This window comes from Gigantopelta aegis, chromosome 4 (genome assembly GCF_016097555.1).
Source record: "Gigantopelta aegis isolate Gae_Host chromosome 4, Gae_host_genome, whole genome shotgun sequence".
NCBI classification, from domain to species: Eukaryota; Metazoa; Mollusca; class Gastropoda; order Neomphalida; family Peltospiridae; genus Gigantopelta; species Gigantopelta aegis.
Window position 1 is genome coordinate 116,462,627 of NC_054702.1, and position 23,891 is coordinate 116,486,517.

Here is a 23,891-nt window from a genome sequence, read left to right on the forward strand (position 1 = left end):
TACATCTGTTCAGTGTACTGAAATAATGTTGCAACTGTGGACATATTTGTTTTATGACACATCTACTATTTTTAAAGTTAGTGTCTGGTTACCATATAATAATATCATGCACAAATATGAAATACAAGTTCAGCTGCACTTTTAAAAAATTTGTGTGTTCACTATGAACATCAAATTCGTCGCCTGTGCTCAGCAAACCACAAACGACAGCCTGTTGTCAATTTCAGTTAACAGGTGCATTTGCGGATTTGAAATTGTAGGGTTCGTCTCTTCCTATTTAAGAATTAATATTTTATAAAGTATTAGTAGAACTTTCAAAGTTTAGTTTGTATAACACATTGATCATGTATATATTTTTAATAAAATATACTAAAGTAGAAAATGACCGTTTTCACTTTTTAATTTTACGTGTGGTAAAATCGACAAATTCAAAAAAGAAAGAAAGAAATGTTTTATTTAACGACGCACTCAACACATTTTATTTACGGTTATATGGCGTCAGACCACACAGATTTTGAGAGGAAACCCGCTGTCGCCACTACATGGGCTACTCTTCCAATTAGCAGCAAGGGATCTTTTATTTGAGCTTCCCACAGGCAGGATAGCACAAACCATGGCCTTTGTTGAACCAGTTACGGATCACTGGTCGGTGCAAGTGGTTTACACCTACCCATTGAGCCTTGCGGAGCACTCACTCGGGGTTTCGAGTCGGTATCTGGATTAAAAATCTCATGCCTCGACTGGGATCCGAACCCAGTACCTACCAGCCTGTAGACCGATGGCCTACCACGACGCCACCGAGGCCGGTCGACAAATTCAAATAAATATTATTTCGTTTGGAAAGGGTAAAGTTAGTTTGTTTCGTTTAACGACATCAGTGTTAGAGCATATTGATTTAATAATCATCTGCTTTTGGATGTCAAACGTTAGGTAATTTTGACATATAATCTAAGAGAGGAAACGGGCGCATGTGCAGGGGGAGGGTATTGGGGGTCGAAACCCGTCCCTGACCAAGAAAAAAAAAAAATTGAAATATATTTTCTGGGGGAACATGGCCCCATATAATTTTTTTTTTTTTTTTAGCAAGGGATCATTTATATGTACCATCCCACAAACAGAATATCACATACCATGGCATTTTATATACCAGACATGGCGTACTGGCTGGAACAATCTCGCCGATGGGGATCGATCCTAGACCGACCGCGCATTTAGGTCTAAGTAATGAATAGAAATAACATATAGTCTTCATAAATGTTATGTATATCGAACATACCGCCCTCTTCCTCTACCCCTAAGAGTGTTACATAATTATTAAGACCCCCTTACATGTAACGTGTATGCCAACCACTGGTCACTGCCAAAATTTCAAGGCAAATCCCCCACCGACCCCTGGAAAGGTATTGTACCATACCTCTATGGAAATAAATATATTTTGGAGGTATGAGACGACCCCTCAATCAAGACAGTTAAATTTGTTCAAAATCACGTGAGAAGCTCAGCGCCTGCGCAAATCGCGTAAATTCCCAGTTCTACTTGTGTCCCGCTAACTGAAGAAAAACAAGCTGGCCATTGGGTTTGCTTAAATAATAAAAATATTCCAGACACTGCAGCTTTAACTGGGGTATTTGGTCTCCATTATGGTTATTACAGCACAGCACATGGCACACCCCTGTCTTTGATATTATGCCAGTTGTGGAACACTTGATACCCCAGGCAGGACCGATCCTACACTGCTACCGCCACTGAGCTACACTTCCTTTCAAAATTGAATGATTTCAAAAAATAAAATTATTTTCAGCTCATCACATACCACCATTTCTTCATCTTAGATATTCTTGGCATCACTGTCAGTTTTTGAAACAACATCAGCAATCACAGCAGGATTCGAAGAAACAACAACAAAACTGAACATTTGAAGAATAATATATATATTTAATTTTAATAATGACACTTCATGGCAATAAAAAAAAATAACTTAATTTTTATGACTAACAATGTGTACATCTTTGATCAAATCCATGAAAATGAGAATAAATAACTGAAAACAATGTTCTATGTTCAGGTCAGACAAATGTACAAAAGTGTGCTGTATGTCTAACAGTTTCTTGTTATAAAACAGGATCTTTTAGGGATCTCAGGGTGTTAGTGGAGGACAGGATCAGTGTGTGATGTTGGAGAACAGGATCTCTATTTTATTAGAGAGCAGGATCTCAGTCTTATTAGAGAACACGATCTCAGTCGTTATTAGAGGGCAGGATCTCAGTCTGTTATTAGAGAACAAGATCTGTGTTATTAGAGAGTAGGATCTCTGTGTTATTAGAGAACAAGATCTGTGTTATTAGAGAGCAGGATCTCTGTTATTAGAGAGCAGAATCTGTGTTATTCGAGAACAAGATCTCTGTGTTATTAGAGAACAGGATCTCTGTTATTAGAGAGCAAGATCTCTGTGTTATTAGAGAGCAGGATCTCAGTCCGTTCTTAGAGAACAAGATCTCTGTGTTATTAGAGAGCAGGATCTCTGTTATTAGAGAACAGGATCTCTGTGTTATTAGAGAGCAGGATCTCTGTTATTAGAGAACACGATCTCAGTCTGTTATTAGATGGCAGGATCTCTGTGTGTTATTAGAGGGCAGGATCTCTTATTGGAGAGCAGGATCATTTATTGGAGAACAGGATCTGTTGTAAGATAACAGGATCTCGGTCTGTTATTAGAGGGCAGGATCTCTTATTGGAGAACAGGATCTGTTGTAAGAGAACAGGATCTCTGTCTGTTATTAGAGGGCAGGATCTCTTATTGGAGAACAGGATCTGTTGTAAGAGAACAGGATCTCAGTTTGTTATTCGAGGGCAGGATCTCTTATTGGAGAACAGGATCTGTTGTAAGAGAACAGGATCTCAGTCTGTTATTAGAGGGTAGGATCTCTTATTGGAGAACAGGATCTGTTGTAAGAGAACAGGATCTCAGTCTGTTATTCGAGGGCAGGATCTCTTATTGGAGAACAGGATCTGTTGTAAGAGAACAGGATCTCAGTCTGTTATTAGAGGGCAGGATCTCTTATTGGAGAACAGGATCTGTTGTAAGAGAACAGGATCTGTTGTAAGAGAACAGGATCGCAGTATGTTATTAGAGAACAGAATCTTGGCACATTGTTACATAACAGGATCTCAGTCTGTTATTAGAGAACAGGATCTTGGCACATTGTTACATAACAGGATCTCTTGTAAGAGAACAGGATATTGATCCGTTATTAAAGAATTTTAGTCTGTTTTCTGCACCCAAACCTGATTTTAGACTGGCAGATAGTAATGGTTACCCTGTATGATATGAATCTGTCCCTTACGAAATTAAGTGGACTTAGTTATAGTCATAGTCATACTCAGAGTCATAATCACTACAATCTTCATCACTGCCATAATCATTATCAACATCCCTGAAAATAAAATAAAAGCATTCCTGAAGTAAACAAGCCTTTTTAATGAGATTTCAAATGATAAAACAGACCGAGGCATGCTGAAGTGAACAAGCAGTGAGGTAATACAGAGGATGACTTGTGAAGTGCTGGTGTGAACAAGTAGTGAGGTAATACAGAGGATGACTTGTGAAGTGCTGGTGTGAACAAGCTGCGAGGTAATACAGAGGATGACTTGTGAAGTGCTGGTGTGAACAAGCAGCGAGTTAATACAGAGGATGACTTGTGAAGTGCTGGTGTGAACAAGCAGTGAGGTAATACAGAGGATGATCTGTGAAGTGCTGGAGTGAACAAGCAGTGAGGTAATACAGAAGATGACTTGTGAAGTGCTGGAGTGAACAAGCAGTGAGGTAATACAGAGGATGACTTGTAAAGTGCTGGTGTGAACAAGCAGTGAGGTAATACAGTGGATGAGTTGTGAAGTGCTGGTGTGAACAAGCCGTGAGGTAATACAGTGGATGACTTGTGAAGTGCTGGAGTGAACAAGCAGTGAGATAATACAGAGGATGACCTGTGAAGTGCTGGAGTGAACAAGCAGTGAGGTAATATAGAGGATGACCTGTGAAGTGCTGGTGTGAACAAGCAGTGAGGTAATACAGTGGATGAGTTGTTAAGTGCTGGAGTGAGGTAATACAGTGGATGAGTTGTGAAGTGCAGGAGTGAAAAAGCAGTGAAGTAATACAGAGGATGACATGTGAAGTGCTGGTGTGAACAAGCAGTGAAGTAATACAGAGGATGACTTGTGAAGTGCTGGAGTGAACAAGCAGTGAGGTAATACAGTGGATGACTTGTGAAGTGCTGGAGTGAACAAGCAGTGAGGTAATACAGAGGATGACCTGTTAAGTGCTGGTGTGAACAAGTAGTGAGGTAATACAGTAAAAAGTAGTTTGTTTTATTTAACGACGCCACTAGAGCACAATGATTTTTTATCTTATGATCGGCTATTGGACGTCAAACATATGGTCATTCTGACACTGTTTTTTAGAGGAAACCTGCTGTTGCCACATAGGTTACTCTTTTATTTGCTTCCCACAGGCAGGATAGCACAAACCATGGCCTTTGTTGAACCAGTTATGGATCACTGGTCGGTGCAAGTGGTTTACACCTACCCATTAAGCCTTGCGGAGCACTCACTAAGGGTTTGGAGTCGGTATCTGGTAAAAAATCCCATGCCTCCACTGGGATCCGAACCCAGTACCTACCAGCCTGTAGACCGATGGCCTAACCACAACACCACCGAGGTCGGTAGGTAATACAGAGGATGACCTGTGAAGTGCTGGAGTGAACAAGCAGTGGGGTAATACAGTGGATGACCTGTGAAGTGCTGGAGTGAACAAGCAGTGGGGTAATACAGTGGATGACCTGAGAAATGCTGGAGTGAACAAGCAGTGAGGTAATACAGTGGATGAGTTGTGAAGTGCTGGAGTGAACAAGCAGTTAGGTAATACAGAGGATGACCTGTGAAGTGCTGGAGTGAACAAGCAGTTAGGTAATGCAGTGAAATGTTTAGAGAAAAAATTTAACATTTTGTAGTCGATGTATTTTAGTTAGAAACAAAGAATGATGACCAGTCTGCGTCTACATTTGGCAAAAAATACCAGCATCAAGATGACTCACTAACAAATAACACTGTAAGAACGAATAAATCTGGACAAAATGTAAAATCTTTTATCTACTTACTCAGTCTCAAATCCATTAGGAGATGACACCTTATCTAAAGTAAAACAAAAAACAAAATATAGAAGTTATAATGAAATAATATACATTTAAAAATTTAAGCATAAGAGTAGTCTTAGTGTATGTGTTGAAGGGGTTCAGATGATTATATTTTTTAAGAAAACTTTTTAAAAATACTTTCAATAAAATGTTCAAAAGACAAAACCTATACTGATCTGGTATATAAAGAAAGCGGATGTTATTATTAAAGTAAATAAGGAGTTGTAAATAGGGAAAGCCTGCTGTGTTTGATGTGCTTGACAGGGCAGTGTGCGTCTTTTTATTAAACAGAAAAGGCTAGTGATCACTCCTTCTCCCCTACATACTAGCCTGGAAAGTTTTAGGATAGTGACAAATTGATCACTGTGAAATAAACCTTTTAATACATTTTTAAAACCTTTCTTGTAATTGCTTGCCTAACATCATTTAGGAGAGTTATCTTCAGCTTGCCTAACACCATTTAGGAGAGTTATCTTCAGCTTGCCTATCCCCATTTAGGAGAGTTATCTTCAGCTTGCCTGGATTTTGCTCATGATCAAGACTGGAGATGCAAACAGGGGAATCTTACACTGTTCAGTGTTTTCGATGAGGGGTCTTACTAATAGAGAAAATGAGGACTGTTGTAAATAGGGAGCTCACACTGTTCTGTGTGTATAACAGGGTCGTATGTCAGAGATAACTGTAAACAGGGAAGCTCACACTGTTCTGTGTTTGACAGGGTCGTATGTCAGAGATAACTGTAAATAGGGAAGCTCACACTGTTCTGTGTTTGACAGGGTCGTATATCAGAGATAACTGTAAATAGGGAAGCTCACACTGCTCTATGTGCTTGACGGGGGGGGGGGGGGTATGTCAGAGATAACTGTAAAATAGGGAAGCTCGCACTGTTCTGTGTTTGACAGGGTCGTATGTCAGAGATAACTGTAAAATAGGGAAGCTCGCACTGTTCTGTGTTTGACAGGATCGTATGTCAGAGATGACTGTAAATAGGGAAGCTCACACTGTTCTGTGTTTGACAGGGTCGTATGCCAGAGATAACTGTAAATAGGGAAACTCACACTGCTCTGTGTTTAACGGGGTCGTATGTCAGAGATAACAGGTCGTATGTTAGAGATATCTGTAAATAGGGAGCTCACACTGCTCTATGTGTTTGATGGGGTGGTATGTCAGAGATAACTGTAAATAGGGAAGCTCACACTGTTCTGTGTTTGACGGGGTCGTAGGTCAGAGATAACTGTAAATAGGGAAACTCACACTGCTCTGTGTTTAACGGGGTCGTATGTCAGAGATAACTGTAAATAGGGAAGCTCACACTGTTCTGTGTTTGACGGGGTCGTAGGTCAGAGATAACTGTAAATAGGGAAGCTCACACTGCTCTATGTGTTTGACAGGGTCACATGTCAGTTATAACTGTAAATAGGGAGCTCACACTGCTCTATGTGTTTGACGGGGTCGTATGCCAGACATAACTGTAAATAGGGAAGCTCACACTGTTCTGTGTTTGACAGGGTCATATGTCAGAGATAACTGTAAATAGGGAAGCTCACACTGTTCTGTGTTTGACACAGTCGTATGTCAGAGATAACTGTAAATAAGGAAGCTCAAACTGTTCTGTGTTTGACGGGGTCGTATGCCAGACATTGACAGGGAAGCTCGTATGTTTGACAGAGATATGTCAGAGATAAATAAAAGGAAGCTCACACTGTTCTGTGTTTGACGGGGTCGTATGCCAGAGGTAACTGTAAATAAGGAAACTCACACTGCTCTATGTGTTTGACGGGGCCGTATGCCAGAGATAACTGTAAATAAGGAAGCTCAAACTGTTCTGTGTTTGACAGAGTCGTATGCCAGAGATAACTGTAAATAAGGAAGCTCACACTGCTCTATGTGTTTGACGGGGTCGTATGCCAGGGATTGACGGGGCGTATGTCAGAGATAACTGTAAATAAGGAAGCTCACACTGTTCTGTGTTTGACGGGGTCGTATGCCAGAGATAACTGTAAATAAGGAAACTCACACTGCTCTGTGTTTGACGGGGTCGTATGTCAGAGATAACTGTAAATAAGGAAGCTCACACTGTTCTGTGTTTGACGGGGTCGTATGTCAGAGATAACTGTAAATAGGGAAGCTCACACCGTTCTGTGTTTGACAGGGTCGTATGTCGGAGATAACTGTAAATAGGGAAACTCACATGGCTCTATGTGTTTGACGGGGTCGTATGCCAGAGATAACTGTAAATAGGGAAGCTCACACTGTTCTGTGTTTGACAGGGTCGTATGTCAGAGATAACTGTAAATAGGGAAGCTCACACTGTTCTGTGTTTGACGGGGTCGTATGTCGGAGATAACTGTAAATAAGGAAGCTCACACCGCTCTATGTGTTTGACAGGGGGGTATGTCAGAGATAACTGTAAATAGGGAAGCTCACACTGTTCTGTGTTTGACGGGGTTGTATGTCAGAGATAACTGTAAATAGGGAAGCTCACACTGCTCTATGTGTTTGACAGGGTCGTATGCCAGAGATAACTGTAAATAGGGAAGCTCACACTGTTCTGTTTGACAGGGTCGAATGTCAGAGATAACTGTAAATAGGGAAGCTCACACTGCTCTATGTGTTTGACGGGGTCGTATGTCAGAAATAACTTTAAATAGGGAAGCTCACACTGTTCTGTGTTTGACAGGGTCGAATGTCAGAGATAACTGTAAATAGGGAAGCTCACACTGTTCTGTGTTTGACGGGGTCGTATGTCAGAGATAACTGTAAATAGGAAAACTCACACTGCTCTATGTGTTTGACGGGGTCGTATGTCAGAAATAACTTTAAATAGGGAAGCTCACACTGTTCTGTGTTTGACAGGGTCGAATGTCAGAAATAACTGTAAATAGGGAAGCTCACACTGTTCTGTGTTTGACGGGGTTGTATGTCAGAGATAACTGTAAATAGGAAAACTCACACTGCTCTATGTGTTTGACGGGGTCGTATGTCAGAAATAACTGTAAATAGGGAAGCTCACACTGCTCTATGTGTTTGACAGGGTCGTATGTCAGAAATAACTTTAAATAGGGAAGCTCACACTGTTCTGTGTTTGACAGGGTGGTATGTCAGAGATATCTGTAAATAGGGAAGCTCACACTGTTCTGTATTTGATGGGGTCGTATGTCAGAGATAACTGTAAATAAGGAAGCTCACACTGTTCTGTGTTTGACAGGGTCGTATGCCAGAGATAACTCTAAATAGGGAAGCTCACACTGTTCTGTGTTTGACAGGGTCGTATGTCAGAGATAACTGTAAATAGGGAAGCTCACACTGTTCTGTGTTTGACGGGGTCGTATGTCAGAGATAACTGTAAATAGGGAAGCTCACACTGTTCTGTTTGACAGGGTCGTATTCCAGAGATAACTCTAAATAGGGAAGCTCACACTGTTCTGTGTTTGACAGGGTCGTATGTCAGAGATAACTGTAAATAGGGAAGCTCACACTGTTCTGTTTGACAGGGTCGTATGTCAGAGATAACTGTAAATAGGGAAGCTCACACTGCTCTGTGTTTGACGGGGTTGTATGTCAGAGATAACTGTAAATAAGGAAGCTCACACCGCTCTATGTGTTTGACGGGGTCGTATGTCAGAAATAACTTTAAATAGGGAAGCTCACACTGTTCTGTGTTTGACAGGGTGGTATGTCAGAGATAACTGTAAATAGGGAAGCTCACACTGTTCTGTATTTGATGGGGTCGTATGTCAGAGATAACTGTAAATAGGGAAGCTCACACTGCTCTATGTGTTTGACGGGGTCGTATGTCAGAAATAACTTTAAATAGGGAAGCTCACACTGTTCTGTGTTTGACAGGGTGGTATGTCAGAGATAACTGTAAATAAGGAAGCTCACACTGTTCTCTGTTTGACAGGGTCGTATGCCAGAGATAACTCTAAATAGGGAAGCTCACACTGTTCTGTGTTTGACAGGGTCGTATGCCAGAGATAACTCTAAATAGGGAAGCTCACACTGTTCTGTGTTTGACAGGGTCGTATGTCAGAGATAACTGTAAATAAGGAAGCTCAAACTGTTCTGTGTTTGACGGAGTCGTATGCCAGAGATAATTGTAAATAGGGAAGCTCACACTGTTCTGTGTTTGACGGGGTCGTATGCCAGAGATAACTGTAAATAGGGAAGCTCACACTGTTCTGTGTTTGACAGGGTCGTATGTCACAGATAACTGTAAATAGGGAAGCTCACACTGTTCTATGTTTGACAGGGTCGTATGTCAGAGATAATTGTAAATAGGGAAACTCACATGGCTCTATGTGTTTGACGGGGTCGTATGTCAGAAATAACTTTAAATAGGGAAGCTCACACTGTTCTGTGTTTGACAGGGTGGTATGTCAGAGATAACTGTAAATAAGGAAGCTCACACTGTTCTCTGTTTGACAGGGTCGTATGCCAGAGATAACTCTAAATAGGGAAGCTCACACTGTTCTGTGTTTGACAGGGTCGTATGCCAGAGATAACTCTAAATAGGGAAGCTCACACTGTTCTGTGTTTGACAGGGTCGTATGTCAGAGATAACTGTAAATAAGGAAGCTCAAACTGTTCTGTGTTTGACGGAGTCGTATGCCAGAGATAATTGTAAATAGGGAAGCTCACACTGTTCTGTGTTTGACGGGGTCGTATGCCAGAGATAACTGTAAATAGGGAAGCTCACACTGTTCTGTGTTTGACAGGGTCGTATGTCACAGATAACTGTAAATAGGGAAGCTCACACTGTTCTATGTTTGACAGGGTCGTATGTCAGAGATAATTGTAAATAGGGAAACTCACATTGCTCTATGTGTTTGACGGGGTCGTATGTCAGAAATAACTTTAAATAGGGAAGCTCACACTGTTCTGTGTGTATAACAGGGTCGTATGCCAGAGATAACTGTAAATAGGGAAGCTCACACTGTTCTGTGTTTGACAGGGTCGTATGCCAGAGATAACAGTAAATAGGGAAGCTCACACTGTTCTGTGTTTTTGACGGGGTCGTATGTCAGAAATAACTGTAAATAGGGAAACTCACACTGCTCTATGTATTTGATGGGGTCGTATGTCAGAGATAACTGCGCAGCATCAGGGTGATCTCTCAGATATTGTTCTTTGGCTTCCTCAGCCGCCTTCTCCATCTCCCTTTTGTGTATCACCTCGGCCTGTTCTATATTGCCACAACTGTAAATAAAACACATTTTAGTTTTAACAAATATTAATTTTAATAAACACCTATTGCCACAACAGTTTAAAACACATTTTCTTCTTAGCATGAATTAGATTTAGTAAACACAGCAGTTTGGGTTCTGGAATAAAACTGAATTTTATTAATTCCCCACTTTTTTATTACTTGTGGGATTGCCATAAGTGTACGAGATTGGGGGGGGGGGAGACTGCTCCTCTAGTGCTGGAGCGAAACCTCAAATTCAGGTAAAAATTATACAGATATCTGGACAAACCTGAGACGTTTTTATCATGTATTTCCATCATTCTAGCCTCAAATTAGTTATAATCCATGTAGAAATTAGTTATAATCCATGTAGAAATTAGTTATAATCCATGTAGAAATGGGTAGTGATTCGTTTGCAACCCTATATAGCCACTTGGAAGTAATGCTAATATGAATAAATGTTGTTATCCAGATTTGGGCTTTTGTTTTATAATTCGGCCAAACACCAGTCTGCCCCCTTAGAAAAATGGGACTCGTACGCATGTGGCAATTGAGATAACTTACAGAATTATACATCCACGACTAAGATGGATTAAATACAGTGCTATTTCACAGAATATCTTAAACTAGGAATCTGTGCAACACACTGGGGTTTTTTAAAAATAATAAATTAAATATAGTTAATTATGTTTTAGAATACAAGACCATATGTCTAAGAGTTGGCAGTAATGTTCAGTACTTGACATAAATTAATTTGTAAAACATGGTACTGTTTAATGACACCCCAGCACATTTTATTGAATGACTATTTAATATTAAGTGTGTGCATATATGATAATTGAAACACTAAGAGACGAAACCTATAGCCTTCACTTCAGCTACTCAGCAAGGGATCTTCTACACAGTCCTACAGGCAGGACAACTCATACCATGTTACTGATATTCTGGTTATGAAGCACTGGATGGAATGGAACAGCCTAAATGTGTTTACAATGTGAGGGGAATCTGCCAAGCCAGTCCTGTCCTAGATAGGTGTGCGCTACAGCTTGCTCTGAATGTGCACGTTAAACGCTCTGACCTGACCTGTTAAATGCATCTACTTACTCTGGGTGTTCAGAAAAGTGGTCGTAGTCGATGTCTGGCTCTCTGCACACGTAGCAGGACGACGCTCCACACGTACACGTCATCTTGTTACAGCCAGTGTCCTTATAGAAACGCTTCTTGCACCGATGACACTGGCGCAGCATGGCCTCCGATATCCGAGTCTCAATGTAAGTTCTCATGTTTGTCTCCCCTTGTTTTTCAACCTCATTACATTTCAAAGGCACATGATTCGGTTCTTTGCAGAACCTGTGGACAGATTATCATTAAAAATGTTTAATACAATTTTAATACAATTTTAAAATATATAATGGCTATTCGGTGAAGGCAAAATTGTAATAGAATTATGTATGATGTCAATCATTAACCGATACACAATGTGACATAATGAAATACACACTTTAAAAGCAACCTATACTAAGTGTTTTGTGATTGGCTAAAACATATCTGGTCAGAATTAAACAAAGGAATATTTGTTCAAATAACACTCAACCTATTCTAAACACTGGCTGTTTGGTATGTTACTGGCTGGGGTGGGGGTGGGGGGAGAGGGGAGTATATTTCCACACTTTGTCTAGATAGTAAAAGAGACACAATATAGGCTACTTTTACTGAATAACAGCCATCTATGTTTTATATGCACATTCCCATAGACAGGAGAACAGCCCACAGCTTTTGATATACCAGCCAAGGGGCATCAACTGGGACAGGAGAACAGCCCACAGCTTTTGATATACCAGCCAAGGGGCATCAACTGGGACAGGAGAACACAACCCACAGCTTTTGATATACCAGCCAAGGGGCATGAACTGGGACAGGAGAACACAGCCCACAGCTTTTGATATACCAGCCAAGGGGCATGAACTGGGACAGGAGAACACAGCCCACAGCTTTTGACATACCAGCCAAGGGGCATGAACTGGGACAGGAGAACACAGCCCACAGCTTTTGACATACCAGCCAAGGGGCATGAACTGGGACAGGAGAACACAGCCCACAGCTTTTGACATACCAGCCAAGGGGCATGAACTGGGACAGGAGAACACAGCCCACAGCTTTTGATATACCAGCCAAGGGGCATGAACTGGGACAGGAGAACACAGCCCACAGCTTTTGACATACCAGCCAAGGGGCATGAACTGGGACAGGAGAACACAGCCCACAGCTTTTGACATACCAGCCAAGGGGCATGAACTGGGACAGGAGAACACAGCCCACAGCTTTTGATATACCAGCCAAGGGAAAATGAACTGGGACAGGGAAAAACCTTCTGGGTCTACCGAGTGCGATTGATCCCATGACTTATCATACCTGAGCCGATGCACTACAAGATAAACCACACAGACCAATAGGCAGATTTCATACAATCACACTGATGATAATATTCAATATAATTTGAAGGATATTTTGCTGAGATGTCCTGTATTTATATATTTTTATCCTGCCTGGAAAAGGCCGGGATCAGATGGGGATATAGCAGGATATGACCAGGATCTGGGATATACTGGGATCCCACCAGGATATGACCAGGATCCCACTGGGATATGACTTGGACAACCAGGAATCCCATAATTTAATCCTGCCGGTATCCCAGTTGTATTTTCACACATGGAGACTGGACTAACGAACCTGCATGTTTCCTTGAGGCACTCTGTGTTGAGACAGTGGAACACCTTGTTGTTGGGGTCGGGCATGATGGCGGCGAAGCTGCAGTGTGGGCATGTCTCGAGGTCGGGAATCCCAGCTTTCTGAACCTCCTCCTCCTGCAGGTTCCGCAGCAGGCGCGAGAACAGACTGCTCGGCAGCAGCAGCTGAAGACTCGACAGAGGGACATCGTGATCGCATGCTCCTGTCAGACACGGGAACCTGGTCTTACCCTCACCAAGCGCGGTTTCTGTGGAGCGCCGGACGCACTCCTTACAGAAGAGGTGGCCGTCCGCACAAGCAAACAGGTCTTCAAACAGACACTCGTCATCAAAACAGCAGCCACACTCGTACAGCTCCCCTTTCTCCTTCGCTAGCAAAACCTGCAGCTGTCGCTCCTCTTCTTTTACTTTGAAATGCTCTGAAAACAAGAACGTTTTCAACTCTCATTGTACATAGTAGATAACCATAACGATAAGACTGAAACATTAAATTACATATATATACCTGCATACTATATATAGTGAGAATCAAGAGTAAAACATAATGAAATTCTGAATATAGGTAAACAAACACACAAAAACTAAAATTACAAATGTAACACTACAACTAAACAGTGCATGAAATTAGAATTGTGTGGCCCAGACAGGGTTTGTCTAACTTGATGTGCAGCAAGACCAGGTTGCTATGTGTTGTTGTTTTAATCAATTTTCATCAACCCATAACTTCATAAGCATTTTCTGACGTACATTACATCATTCAATTTTTCCATGTTAAAGGAATGCTTAAGCAAGGCTTTTGGACTGGTATGCATATTCAACGATACATAATGCACATTACTGCTTAATATCAACAAGTATAATCGTATAGTTAATTAACGGTTAAATGTGACGGTTATTATATATAACGGGCGCAGCCACTTTGTACAACCCAGTAAATACGCACTTTGGCAAGCTGGTGGTTACGTAATACCTAACGTGTCATGTCAGGAATTAGTCTTCAAACTGAAGAAACAAAACATACCTGATTTTTGTGGATGCATTGCAATGTTCTGTAATAATATCCATCTCAGTAACACAGCAACGTGTATATGTGGTTTATTTTTCAAATTCCAGTTTCAAGGGATATTCCTTCTAGAGAGGTTATCTTCTGTACTGATATTTCAGAAGGGACTGCGAAAATGGTATGCTTTTGGGAACTTCCCGTTTACAGAGTGCCTCTGGTTTACAGAACGTTTACAGAGGGTCCATAGTTTATAGAGGGTTTACAGAGGGTCTCCGGTTTACAGAGGGTCCATAGTTTATAGAGGGTTTACAGAGGATCTCCGGTTTACAGAGGGTCTCCGGTTTACAGAGGGTCCATAGTTTATAGAGGGTTTACAGAGGGTCTCCGGTTTACAGAGGGTCCATAGTTTATAGAGGGTTTACAGAGGGTCTCCGGTTTACAGAGGGTCTCCGGTTTACAGAGGGTCCATAGTTTATAGAGGGTTTACAGAGGGTCTCCAGTTTACAGAGGGTCCATAGTTTATAGAGGGTTTACAGAGGGTCTCCAGTTTACAGAGGGTCTCCGGTTTACAGAGGGTCCATAGTTTATAGAGGGTTTACAGAGGGTCTCCGGTTTACAGAGGGTCCATAGTTTATAGAGGGTTTACAGAGGGTCTCCGATTTACAGAGGGTCTCTGGTTTTAACGGGTTTCACTGTACTACAAATCAATGTTTCAATAACTACCTTTGATTCGTCCTTCATTTTCATAAAACAAGAGTTCGTGAAAGAAAAACTCATCAGGTTCTTCCGGCAGTGGTATTTGTGACTCTCTTTGTTGACTTCTTATCTTCTTTGACTGTCGACCTGTGTCTGTAAAATAAAAACAATACTGCTATATAATAGCTAACATCATTCATTCATTCATTCATTCATTCATTCATTCATTTATATACTGATATGTATAGACATGGTGATGTATCCAACCTGATATTAATCTTTCATGTCAAATAAATTAATTGTGCAGCATATCCATGAGACAGCTGTAACCTTTATAAAAAAGCAACAAAATATTCAGCTTGCCAATTTGGTGTGTGAGCTTCCAAATCTTCTTGCCCCCCCCCCCCCCCCCCCCCTTGGAAGCTTCCTGTGTGAACTCTCATGTGTTAGTGCATATACTCATCTGCTCAATAATGTAACATCTAGTAAGAATACATAATAGTATTTGAGTAATTACTATTTTGTTACAAAATTACAAATATCTGGTGTTACGGAACAAATGACGTTTTGATCAGTAGTCAGTAAGATGGCCTGACCTTTAAAACAATTGATGAATAACCTAATATATATATATCTATACACATTAGGAAAACAATAATTCATTGTGGTTCATGATATTCAGTTTTAGGCCCATGGTTCAATGCAGTTATGTATTTATATTTTTAAATGGTAGTTCAGCTTTTTCTGTAATTTGCACTCTGCTGGGAATCCTAATGATGCTGTGCTGCATTTTGGCCAATCATAGTGCTCAAGTCTGCCCGCATTTGACATGTTTGCATGGCTGGCATACTTGTAAAAAGTACTGTGAATATATGGAACCACAGACCAAATATTGAACATCAAAGTGAAAATTAAAAGACAAAACTCTCACCATCCCTAATATAGATTATCCAACAAGTAACATATTATCTGTAGACAGACGAGTCCGTTGACTCTATAGTCCCTTCCTGACTGGCATGTAGTGGTGGTTGTGAGACTAAGACAGTACCTGACAGATGAGTCTGTTGACTCTGTAGTCCCTTCCTGACTGAAGTGTAGTGGTGGTTGTGAGACTAAGACAGTACCTGACAGACGAGTCTGTTGACTCTATAGTCCCTTCCTGACTGGCGTGTAGTGGTGGTTGTGAGACTAAGACAGTACCTGACAGATGAGTCTGTTGACTCTATAGTCCCTTCCTGACTGGCGTGTAGTGGTGGTTGTGAGACTAAGACAGTACCTGACAGACGAGTCTGTTGACTCTATAGTCCCTTCCTGACTGGCATGTAGTGGTGGTTGTGAGACTAAGACAATACCTGACAGACGAGCCTGTTGACTCTGTAGTCCCTTCCTGACTGATATGTAGTGGTGGTTGTGAGACTAAGACAGTACCTGACAGACGAGCCTGTTGACTCTGTAGTTCCTTCCTGACTGAAGTGTAGTGGTGGTTGTGAGACTAAGACAGTACCTGACAGACGAGCCTGTTGACTCTATAGTCCCTTCCTGACTGGCGTGTAGTGGTGGTTGTGAGACTAAGACAGTACCTGATAGATGAGTCTGTTGACTCTATAGTCCCTTCCTGACTGGTGTGTAGTGGTGGTTGTGAGACTAAGACAGTACCTGACAGACGAGTCTGTTGACTCTATAGTCCCTTCCTGACTGGCGTGTAGTGGTGGTTGTGAGACTAAGACAGTACCTGACAGACGAGTCTGTTGACTCTATAGTCCCTTCCTGACTGGTGTGTAGTGGTGGTTGTGAGACTAAGACAGTACCTGACAGACGAGTCTGTTGACTCTATAGTCCCTTCCTGACTGGTGTGTAGTGGTGGTTGTGAGACTAAGACAATACCTGACAGACGAGTCTGTTGACTCTATAGTCCCTTCCTGACTGATGTGTAGTGGTGGTTGTGAGACTAAGACAGTACCTGACAGACGAGTCTGTTGACTCTATAGTCCCTTCCTGACTGGCATGTAGTGGTGGTTGTGAGACTAAGACAGTACCTGACAGACGAGTCTGTTGACTCTATAGTCCCTTCCTGACTGGCGTGTAGTGGTGGTTGTGAGACTAAGACAGTACCTGACAGACGAGTCTGTTGACTCTATAGTCCCTTCCTGACTGGCGTGTAGTGGTGGTTGTGAGACTAAGACAGTACCTGACAGACGAGTCTGTTGACTCTATAGTCCCTTCCTGACTGGCGTGTAGTGGTGGTTGTGAGACTAAGACAGTACCTGACAGACGAGTCTGTTGACTCTATAGTCCCTTCCTGACTGGCGTGTAGTGGTGGTTGTGAGACTAAGACAGTACCTGACAGACGAGTCTGTTGACTCTGTAGTCCCTTCCTGACTGGCGTGTAGTGGTGGTTGTGAGACTAAGACAGTACCTGACAGACGAGTCTGTTGACTCTATAGTCCCTTCCTGACTGGCGTGTAGTGGTGGTTGTGAGACTAAGACAGTACCTGACAGACGAGCCTGTTGACTCTATAGTCCCTTCCTGACTGGCGTGTAGTGGTGGTTGTGAGACTAAGACAGTACCTGACAGACGAGCCTGTTGACTCTATAGTCCCTTCCTGACTGGCGTGTAGTGGTGGTTGTGAGACTAAGACAGTACCTGACAGACGAGTCTGTTGACTCTATAGTCCCTTCCTGACTGGCGTGTAGTGGTGGTTGCGAGACTAAGACAGTACCTGACAGATGAGTCTGTTGACTCTATAGTCCCTTCCTGACTGGCGTGTAGTGGTGGTTGTGAGACTAAGACAGTACCTGACAGACGAGTCTGTTGACTCTATAGTCCCTTCCTGACTGGCATGTAGTGGTGGTTGTGAGACTAAGACAGTACCTGACAGACGAGTCTGTTGACTCTATAGTCCCTTCCTGACTGATGTGTAGTGGTGGTTGTGAGACTAAGACAGTACCTGACAGACGAGCCTGTTGACTCTATAGTCCCTTCCTGACTGGCGTGTAGTGGTGGTTGTGAGACTAAGACAGTACCTGACAGACGAGCCTGTTGACTCTATAGTTCCTTCCTGACTGGCGTGTAGTGGTGGTTGTGAGACTAAGACAGTACCTGACAGACGAGCCTGTTGACTCTATAGTTCCTTCCTGACTGGCGTGTAGTGGTGGTTGTGAGACTAAGACAGTACCTGACAGACGAGCCTGTTGACTCTATAGTCCCTTCCTGACTGGCGTGTAGTGGTGGTTGTGAGACTAAGACAGTACCTGACAGACGAGTCTGTTGACTCTATAGTCCCTTCCTGACTGGCGTGTAGTGGTGGTTGTGAGACTAAGACAGTACCTGACAGACGAGTCTGTTGACTCTATAGTCCCTTCCTGACTGGTGTGTAGTGGTGGTTGTGAGACTAAGACAGTACCTGACAGACGAGTCTGTTGACTCTATAGTCCCTTCCTGACTGGCGTGTAGTGGTGGTTGTGAGACTAAGACAGTACCTGACAGACGAGTCTGTTGACTCTGTAGTCCCTTCCTGACTGGCATGTAGTGGTGGTTGTGAGACTAAGACAGTACCTGACAGACGAGTCTGTTGACTCTGTAGTTCCTTCCTGACTGGTGTGTAGTGGTGGTTGTGAGACTAAGACAGTACCTGACAGACGAGTCTGTTGACTCTGTAGTTCCTTCCTGACTGGTGTGTAGTGGTGGTTGTGAGACTAAGACAGTACCTGACAGACGAGTCTGTTGACTCTGTAGTTCCTTCCTGACTGGTGTGTAGTGGTGGTTGTGAGACTAAGACAGTACCTGATAGACGAGTCTGTTGACTCTGTAGTTCCTTCCTGACTGGTGTGTAGTGGTGGTTGTGAGACTAAGACAGTACCTGACAGACGAGTCTGTTGACTCTGTAGTTCCTTCCTGACTGGTGTGTAGTGGTGGTTGTGAGACTAAGACAGTACCTGACAGACGAGTCTGTTGACTCTGTAGTCCCTTCCTGACTGATGTGTAGTGGTGGTTGTGAGACTAAGACAGTACCTGACAGACGAGCCTGTTGACTCTATAGTCCCTTCCTGACTGGTGTGTAGTGGTGGTTGTGAGACTAAGACAGTACCTGATAGATGAGTCTGTTGACTCTATAGTCCCTTCCTGACTGGCATGTAGTGGTGGTTGTGAGACTAAGACAGTACCTGACAGATGAGCCTGTTGACTCTGTAGTTCCTTCCTGACTGGCGTGTAGTGGTGGTTGTGAGACTCAAGGACAGTCTTCATGTAGCCATCTTTGAGACGTGGAAAGTCGTTCTTCAGTTGAATGAGACAATGGTTCTTGTAGTTCTCCGTCATCTTCTTATCACAGTCGTAGAACGTCTTCAGTGGGTCAGGAAACTTTGACAGAAAGATCTCCATGTTAAACTTCAACCTGGTCAAGCGATTCTTCAAAGCAAGCTTAGACTGCCTAGCTAGAACATCTTTCAACTTAGGATAGTTTCTCCTCTCAAACATGTGACCAGCAAGATTCTTAACTCTCTCCTGATCATCACTCCTTTTTTCCAGCTCTTCAAATATGTAGTTTGGATCACAATCGGGGAAAATTTCTCGTAAATCGTCCACTTCATCTTGCAGTCTGAATGCTCCACGGACTGTGTGAGCCAGTTTAGAGCAGTCTGGCTCAGTAATATCCTGGGACAGAGACTGGTCCTGACTACTGTTTTCAGACTTCAGAAGCTCCTCGATAACTCGCTGAACTCGGTCACTCTTGTCATGGTGGGCTTCCACGTACGCATAGATTTCATTACGGTCCTTGCCGGGAAACATCTTAGAGATTATTCGCATGTCCCGAAACACGGGATCATTTCTCAAAGCTGGATCATCTGGAAGTGAATCATCCTTTTTTAAAGAATATTTCGCTGCCATGTTATTTTTTTCCTTCAGCTGCTTGACAACTTGATTGACTCGATCGCTACCTACCTCTAGTACCTCCAACATATCATACACTTCATTTGGGTTTGAGTCTGGTATAGCTTTCACAACCAAACTGACTTCATCAAAAATACTTTCTTCAGGATGACTGCAAACTAATTTCTTATCTCCCCCTGCATCGTCTTTTCCTAAATCTTTTGCAGCAATACTGTGCTCTCTTGTTTTAGCATCCGTACTTTCATTTGGTTTTTCACTTTCATGTTTTCTGGTTTCATTAAGATCTTCTGTACTATCAAGAATTTCAGTGAACACAATGTCCATGCGATTTGCTGTACCTCGATTCTGTTCTAACTTTTTATAAACAGTACAAAAATTTGCATGTGGTATGACACTACAAATAACTTCTGCATCTTGCTGTATAGATGGTATTTTTGTTAACCTTGTTAAATAATTTTTACAAACTTTATTATTCTGAGATGTTTTTATTTGTGAATGCCTGAGGAAGGTGTGGGTACCATTTGTGTTCTGAGAGTCACCTGACTTAGTATTTACATATTCATTATCTCCTAAACTTTCTATAGATTCTAGCAGGGGGAGACTATCCTGGCTGCTTAAGGTAGTCAGGGCATCGTTTATGTCATATTCTTCAGTTTTTTGTGAATCATCTTTGAATGCCGACGCGTCATACTTAAACAATCCAACACTTTCATTCTGTCTAGTTTTCTTTGGTGGAACTTCTCCATCTTCTGACAAATTACTATCCACACTAGAAGCAGCTCTCTTCATTTTTGAAATGGTTTCCATGGTGACTGCTTACTATATGGACCTAAAAGAAATCACCTAATAATTAATAAAGAAATGTTTTATTTAATGACGCACTCAACACATTTTATTTACGGTTATTATATGGCATCAGAAATATGATTAAGGACCACACAGATATTGAGAGAGGAAACCCACTGTCGCCACTTCATGGGCTACTCTTTTTGATTAGCAGCAAGGGAACTTTTATATGCACCATCTCACAGACAGAATAGTACATACCACAGCCATTGTTACACCAGTTGTGGAGCACTGGCTGGAATGAGAAATAGCCCAATGGATCCACTGATGGGGATCGATCCTAGACCAACCGCGCATCAAGTGAATGCTTTACCACTGGGCTACGTCCTGTCCCTAATTAATAAAGAAACAAATGTATCATTTATAAAACATGTATATACAGTGAAATCACTCAAGACTGGACCCTCTGTGAACCAGAATCCCTCAAAACCGGACATTTTACAGAGTTCCTTTTTTAAAAACCACTACACAATTTAAACTCTCTAAACCTGGTCCCTCTTAATACCGGACATTTTTATTGGTCCAAAGGGTGTGTGTGTATAGATATATACACATGTGTTTATAAAAAAATTGTACAATAAATATCCAACCATTACCCACCCCCCTATTGTTAGGGTTAGAGTTAGATCTAGAATTAGGAATAGTGTTGGTTTTAGGGTTAGCTTTTGGGATGGTACAAGCTTCCCTCTTTATACATGTATCAATATAATGGGGGTAAGAGGCAGAAATCTTTCCGTCATATATATTAAACTTGTCTCTTGTAAATGATCTATAATCAGTATCACGGGAAACACCTTTTTTTTATGCTATGGAATTTACTACATTATTTATTTCTGCGCCAATTTTTTTTGTAAATTGAACACAAATATTGTAAAAAAAATAATTCCAAAACACTTGTACTGTTCTTGTTACATTGAACCAAACTGAAATTATTTCCAAAAATATTTTTTTTAGAATGATGGGATGGACTAGATGGACCAGCAGTAGTTTAAATCGAACTTACTAGATATCTGGCAAATGTGTCACAATTAATCTTAATAAAAAGCAACGTTGAAAGGATAATTTTAAGTTTTTAATTTTGTGTTTATATGTCACTGGTTTAAAATTGTTACAGTCAAGATCAAAATTACTGTAGGCGAGCATTTTGTCACCTTTGAGAATTGCTGCAGGTAAAAAAAATTCATAAACAAATTCTCATGTTCGAGCCCTGCTGAGATTGTTTGGGGATGTCCTGTGGTCTGTCGCTGTCGCTGGCCATCAGACTAATCATCATCAGTCAACTGTCAATCAAATCATCTAAACAGTGAGAGCACAAATATTAGTGAATTGACATATTACCAGTGAATTAATACGTGGTCAGTCCAGTACATCATAAAAATATATTGTGTAAACTTAGTTTACCCGTTATGACTTGAACGTTTCGGATTATTATTGCTCAACTGAGAGGCTAAATTGTGTCATGTTGCTACCCCGGAAGTCATCTACATGCAAGGGAGATAATTTTCTTTTTTTCACACCAGTAAAGCGATTTGTGACAGTGAACTATTCACCAATCTGCGATATGGTAATAAATCAATGCAGTGAGGGGTTTTTTTTCCCTTCGGTCATGCTGAACTCGGCTGATGCGCGGGTGGTCTAGGGTCGAATTCCCTTGGTTGATTGATTTTTTTTTTCTTTCCCCGTCCGAGCCAGTTCCTGATAACTGGTATATCAAAATCAAATCAAATCAAATCATTTATTTATATATGAATCATATAAACATGGCATGGTATACATTGGACAACATACATAATTAGAATATAAAATGGTAAGATCAGACACATAAATTCATAATAATAATGATGACAATGATTATATACGTGTAATAGTTATACATGTACACGTAAAAGTTGTACAATCGCATTTACAAATAAGAGAAAAAGAAACCAATGTGAAAAACGCTTCTATCTTGGTGAATCTCTAATACCTCAAGTGGAAAAAACAATATACTAGTATGCCGGGATTCTATTTACAAGTCACAACTCCTGTCAAAATAGAGTTAATAGATCATGTGAAAAAGCCACTAAGATAGTAAATTCACTGTACACAATAGGACTCCATATAAACGGCATGGATCCAATCACAAGTGCAAATATATGGAAAAGGGTTATACTTCCATCAGCATTTTACGGGTGTGAACTACTTTACGATCTATCTCCAAACAATATTACTAAGATAGAAAGGTCTCAAAGACAGTTTGCTAGAAGAACGCAAGGACTTGACCAACGTTCTCCTACCGCGACAACAACAGCAACGCTTGGTCTATGGTCCCTGGAATCCTATATTAATAAATGTAAATTGTTATTTCTTGGACGTTTATGTCGACAAGACACAACATGTATTTCTAAACAAATATTTCTTTGGAAATTAGGACAGTATCTAGTAGGTGTAAGAAATGGAACAAAAAACTTTATATCAGATATCTTTAATGTATCATACAAATACAATATTACTGATGTTATATATTGCTATGTCCAAAATGGTACATTTGTAGACAAGGAGCGATGGAGAGCCAGGGTATACAGAACCCTTCTTGAATGGGAAAATGAAAGCCACCGGTCTCACCTGAGGGATACAAATGAACTTCTTCGATTTTACAACATACACCCAGACATAACGATTCACACTCTTTGGAAAATAGCTTACGTGCATCCAAAGTTCACACTTCCAATATCTTCCGTAATTAAATTAGGCAGCATGAAATTATTTGATAGAAAATGCATTCTCTGTGAAAAAGAAACCGTTGACTATACAAAACATATTCTACTAAACTGTGAAAAATTATTACAAATCAGAAATAAGACTTTTGATAAAATAGCAAATATTTTTTCTGTACACGAATATGTTATCTTCTGTGATCAAAATGACGACACACTTTTAAACTGTATTCTTGGTGGAGAAAATAATGACATCAATGATATTGATTTTCATGCGTGGGTCCAGTTTATATTGCAATTTTCAAAGTTTGTATATGTGTGTCGCCAGTATATAATCAAGTTTTAAGTGAAAGCTCAGTGTACATGTAGGGCAATAATAATTATTACAGTTGTATATAATCCCGTGAAATTAATTAATTAATTAATTAATTTATTTATTTTTTTATGTTCCTATGTTTGTGTGTGTATAAAAAATCTTCATAATATGGAGGAAATAAAGAGTATCTATCTATCATGAAGAAAAAGTTACAATTCCCAAATGTGCAAGATTTATATATTTTTGTGTGGGCACGAAATTAAACCAAATACTCGAGAATCACAAACGTTAAAGTGTTGGAAGCGAATGGGTCATTGTC

General features: G+C 41.0%; 1 protein-coding gene across 4 annotated transcripts; it reads right to left on the bottom strand.

Annotated features, from left to right (window-relative positions):
• Positions 1-1,921: 1,921 nt before the first annotated feature.
• LOC121371875 lies at positions 1,922-22,037 on the bottom strand. Of its 4 annotated transcripts, none has more exons than XM_041498088.1 (8): positions 21,962-22,037; positions 18,988-20,543; positions 14,851-14,976; positions 13,108-13,543; positions 11,482-11,727; positions 10,243-10,388; positions 5,154-5,187; positions 1,922-3,434 (listed from the first exon to the last, which is right to left on the bottom strand). In XM_041498088.1, exons 2-8 carry the CDS (start codon positions 20,519-20,521, stop codon positions 3,359-3,361), a joined length of 2,598 nt encoding a protein of 865 aa, XP_041354022.1. In that variant the 5' UTR covers positions 20,522-20,543; positions 21,962-22,037; the 3' UTR covers positions 1,922-3,358. The 4 variants fall into 4 exon arrangements, with proteins under 4 accessions (XP_041354022.1, XP_041354021.1, XP_041354023.1 ...); XM_041498087.1 differs by having other exon boundaries at positions 21,899-22,034; XM_041498089.1 differs by lacking the exon at positions 21,962-22,037 and adding an exon at positions 21,712-21,880.
• Between the last annotated feature and the right edge of the window lie 1,854 nt (positions 22,038-23,891).